General features: G+C 40.0%; 1 protein-coding gene across 1 annotated transcript; it reads left to right on the plus strand.

The window, feature by feature from the left end:
* Positions 1-768: 768 nt before the first annotated feature.
* On the plus strand, positions 769-4560 carry LOC117282661. The gene is made up of 2 exons (XM_033753213.1): positions 769-1232; positions 4370-4560. Exons 1-2 carry the CDS (start codon positions 980-982, stop codon positions 4456-4458), a joined length of 342 nt encoding a protein of 113 aa, XP_033609104.1. The 5' UTR covers positions 769-979; the 3' UTR covers positions 4459-4560.
* The last annotated feature ends 345 nt before the right edge of the window (positions 4561-4905 follow it).

The following is a 4905-nucleotide window of genomic DNA, read 5'->3' on the forward strand; positions in this document are numbered from 1 at the left end:
TTTCCTTCAGGAGAAGTTCCATCATCTGCTGCATCTCAATTTTGTAGCAGTAAAATACTCGATGCACAACAATTTGTTTGTGGCGTGTTTAAGTTCGATCCCACTTCTGACACCAAATGTAACGTGTTTCTTTACTGAAGACGCCGTTCGAATTGTTAATTGGTTTATTTAACAACCTACAAATCTTGGCTACAATTGATTATAACAGTGTTGCGGGGTTTCACACTTTATAGCCCTATTCGCAATAATCTCTTCACTCTGTCCTCAGTAGTCTACACGTATTCACAGTACGGGAGTTATATAAGTGTCACTGTGTTACACACTCCCAATTACACACGCGTCCCGTTCTTTCCGCGCCTGCTGCTAGATTGCAATTGTGTTACTCCGGCTCACACACTCACTCCTGATCACACACTAACTCTCGCTTGCTACTCAGCCGGCTTTTATTTCGTTCGCTGTTGCTTGTTGCCCGTGTCAACAGCGGCGTTGCGTGCCACGTCACAGTGCGGGGGGCGGAGTGGTGACTCACCTGCTACGTCACCGCTTGGGAGGGAGGGGGTGTGTAATTGTGTAATTGGGATTGTGTAATACGGAGAGACTTGTATATCTCCCGTACTGTGATCACGTGTAGACTACTGAGGACAGCGTGAAGAGATTTGTGTATAGGGTTTGTAAAGTGTGGAAACCCGTAACATTGTTATAATTAATTTTAGCCGAGACTTGTAGGTTGTTAAATAAACCAATTAACAATCCGAACGGCGTCTTCAGTAGCAAAACACGTTACAATATTATGCTTTTCCCTTTAAACATGGTAGACCAGTCACATAATATTATGATTTTAGGACACGTTATGTTGCAATACACTATACCTTGCTCTGGTGCCACACAGATGCGTAACTGGAGTGTAACAGACCTCCGAATGTTTGCTTAGTAGACAGTAACATGGCCTCGCTGTTTTCCTATTCCACTCCAAAGGAAAATGCCTTTTTTCGTCTTCAAGCTGTATGTACCAGGCAGTAAGTTAGCAGTGCAATATGGATCAAGGACAAAAGTGGTTGAAGACCAAGCGATCTCTTGGAGAATATCTGACTTGTTCTCCGATGAGCTATCTGACGTCCCTTGTGAGATGTGTAGTGATAGTGACTCAGACAGTGGCAGTGGCAGTGACAGGGGACAACAAAGAATTGTGGCCACAGACAGTAAAAGTGACAGCAGCTCAGACAAAAATGCAGGTAATAACATTGCGGGGACAGCCACATGGGGAAAAGTAGACAAAACGCCTAATTTGGGACAGTTTACTAGAAATCCGGGGGTGAAACAAATTCCATCGGAACCAATTCAAGTATCTGAAGTAGGAGAACTGTCTTTTTGGAGATAGTTTCTTTGACATGTTATGTCAGGACACTAATAAATACTATCTCCAACGCCGTGAAAGAGTATGACAGATGTTATAAGGTATTGAAGTGGGTGGATGTCACTTCAGCAGAAATGAAAAAAAAACTGCAATAATCTTTCTAATGGGGCATACAAGGAGGGATAATCTAAAACAGTATTGGTCAACAGATCCATTTTTAGAAATTCCCATTTTCGGCAAACTAATGAGCCTTAGAGATTTGAACAAATTTGCTGGTATTTGCATTTCAATAATAATGAACTGCAACCACAATCAACAAGCAGGTTTTTCAAAATTCAGCCCTTATTAAACTTTTTCCTTCAGAAATTTAAGACAGTTTATAAGCCAAACCAACAACTGTCTTTGATCGAATCTGTGATTCCTTGGATGGTAAGGCTTCATATGTGAACATATTGTCACGTGTTTTGTTACTGAATCCTGTTGGTCATGTGTGTAAGTCCAATCCCAATTCTGACACCAGTTGTCACGTATTTAGACACTGAAGACGCCGTTAGGATTGTTAATTGGTTTATTCAACAACCTACAAGTCTCGGCTACAATTAATTATAACACTGTTACGGGTTTTCACAATTTACAACCCCTATTCAATATTCAATTCACTCTGTCAGTAGTCTAAACGTTTTTATAACGCGGGAGTTATACAAGTGCAACTGTATCACACACTCCAAATTATTACTCGGTTATCACGAACTATCACTGATTCTCACACACGCGTCCGCAACTCGTAATTCGCCGCTGGCTAGATTCCAACCAACTCGTAGGCTGCTGCCTTGAGAACTCGTTCACTGCTGACTTGAGAACTCTCTTCGGCGGCTGATACACTTTACTCGTTCACTGCGGACTGGAGAACTCACTTCGGCGACTGATGCACTTAACTGACTTCGGCGGCTGTGTAGTTCCCTTATAAAGTCGCAGCGCCCGCCTGTTACGCAATGGGTACCGCTGTTGTCTGTTACCCGTGTCACAGCTGCGTTGCGTGTTATGTCAGCGCGGGGAGTAACGACAGCGCTACGATGCCGCCACGTACCGGTGGGGGGAGGGGTCCTCCGTTGCGCAACATGTCACACTATAATCCTACTTGTTCATGTAGTTACTGAAAGCATTTCAGGCTATATTGGAAATTTAGACATTTATTCTGGAGAAGGCAAAAAATTACAAGAAACTATTGTTTCCGTTTTGGAACCCTATCTTGATCAAAATTAACATGTATATCAAAAAAATCATTATAACAGTATGGTACCTGCAGAATACCTTCTTTCGAGAAAAGTATGTGTTTGTGGAACAACTAGGGTGAGCAGAGGCCTTCCTCCAGATCTAAAAGTGGAATCTAAATCCCTGAAACGTGGAGAAACCACATTCAGGAGGAAGGGGGATATTCTTCTTCAGTCCTGGAGGTATACTCGTGTTGTGAATATGATTTCCACAATTCACAATTGGAGCATGGTTGATGTTCAAAGGAGACATGGACAAGTAAAGAAGCCTGTTTGTATTTCTGAGTATAATATGTTCATGAAAGGAGTTGATAGAGCAAATCAATACTTGGCCTATTATTCTCTTCCTAGGAAAACAATAAAGTGGACAAAAAAATTGCCTTGTGGCTTATAAATTGTGCCATTTTCAATTTATTGTTGGTTTACAAAAATCTAAACCCTGATTCGAAATTGAAAATGTGGCAAAGGCCTGGGCTACAGACCAGATGGTGGCGACAGAACCAGAGTCAGACACAGACTTAGTGCGACTGGGGCCATCAACTACCAAACTATGCAGGCCTCATGTGGACCCCCCTGGGCGACTCTCGGGTGATATGCGGAAACATACCCTCGTGAAAATTGTGAAGAGGGAACATTCCAAGGGGAAGCATCCTTCTAGGCAATGCCATGTTTGCACAGTTCACAAAAAAAAGACTATGACTGTCTACATTTGCAAGTGTGTAATGCCACTTCACAAAGGGGAATGTTTACAGAAATATCACACTCTCAAGCACTTCTAGGATCAGTGGTAAGTGTTCTCCAAAAATTTTAGTTCATAAATTTTTTTATAATTTTATATTAATTTGTAAGTGAACAGTGCACAAGTTAGGGTAGTAGGTTTAAAAATGCTAGTCCCCAGGGTGATATAATATTTAAATTGACGGTCTGCAAAGTGTTAAGAAAATTAGAAAACCACACTAATGCACTAGCAATGAACCTGAAACTACACAGACTGAAAACATACACTGTCCTAACACTATACCAAACAGACCTGAGTAAAACCCCAATACAAGAATTAAAATTATGCCTAAGTGAACAAGAAGAAAAGGTATATTCGTTAGGTCACTGGGCATTACTCGCTCATGAGCCAGTACCTATTAAACATATACATTTGTTGCAGATTATGTGTAATAAATGTGTGAAAAAGAATTAGGATTGTTCTGGTACTAACACTGTTCCAGCTCGTAAAATAAAATTTAAATTTATGGATCCTGGTGTTCCACTGCCCCCGGAACCCATCATCACATGGTGAGGAACGTGGATTGATGCTACAATTTACTAATACTAAAATTTTTAGGCAGTGAAAAACATTGTATATTCAAGGAAGACAGAAGATGCAAGGGCAACTGAAGCTGATCAGGGTACAGTTCTCGTGCAACGAAATGGAAGGACATCTGACATTCATAAAGGCAAATTTCGGTTCCTTGATGGAAGGAATCAAACGCTTAAATGATAAAGGAGCAATGCTAGAAGACTCGCTCGCTCTCTTGAAAAAAAATAGCGAGTGATTTGGAGAAAGTGTCAGGGGATATTGTTAAAATAGTGTAAAAAATGAAAAATGTTATAGATAAAAACTCAGGTTATGAAACATTATGCAGCATTTCTTGAATTCTGACAGGATAGTCCTTCAGCACTTTCAATATTGAAGAGAAACTTACTGCTAGTGATTTTGTACACTTCAAGTATGCCCCCATTGTGTCTGCAGATGTGGAAAGGAGTTTCTCCAAGTACAAGATGTGCTGTCAGACAACAGGCATTGTCGAGAATCTCCGCATGTTAACCGTCATCTATTGAAACTCTGAATGAGGTGACAAATATTGGAATATATACCGTATATGTACATTTGATGAGCGTTACAAGATGGTAGAAAAAATGTATCAAAACGTTTAGCTTCAAATTCAAACATATATTGCTGAATTTTCAATATAAAAACGAGATGAACTTAAAAGTGTTAATAAGGACTAAAAATACATTTTAAAGCAATTTCCATGACATGAAATATTTTAGGTTGTTTTTTAACTTTTAGGTAATTTTTCTGGATTTTTTCGATCATTTTATAGGCCATTTTTTACATATTTTAGGTCATCAAAATTCAGGCCCTACTTACGACTCACCTTTCTGCTACTAGATCAGTTACACTATCAGAAGTAACTGGTTGGCCCATTTGGACTTAGTACCTATTTAGTTCCAAAATATTGTATTTTGTCAAGAGGTGGTTCATTTTATATTCCAGTAGTCAGT

The sequence above is a fragment of the Cryptotermes secundus genome, unplaced genomic scaffold, assembly GCF_002891405.2.
Source record: "Cryptotermes secundus unplaced genomic scaffold, Csec_1.0 scaffold547, whole genome shotgun sequence".
NCBI classification, from domain to species: domain Eukaryota; kingdom Metazoa; phylum Arthropoda; class Insecta; order Blattodea; family Kalotermitidae; genus Cryptotermes; species Cryptotermes secundus.

Excerpts from the sequence above, each read along its gene's own strand:
- LOC117282661 (XM_033753213.1), top strand. The coding sequence starts at position 980 with ATGCCTTTTTTCGTCTTCAAGCTGTATGTACCAGGCAGTAAGTTAGCA. Across the intron at positions 1,233-4,369 it reads CAGCTCAGACAAAAATGCAG|ATGTGGAAAGGAGTTTCTCC; the intron begins GTAATAACATTG and ends TTGTGTCTGCAG.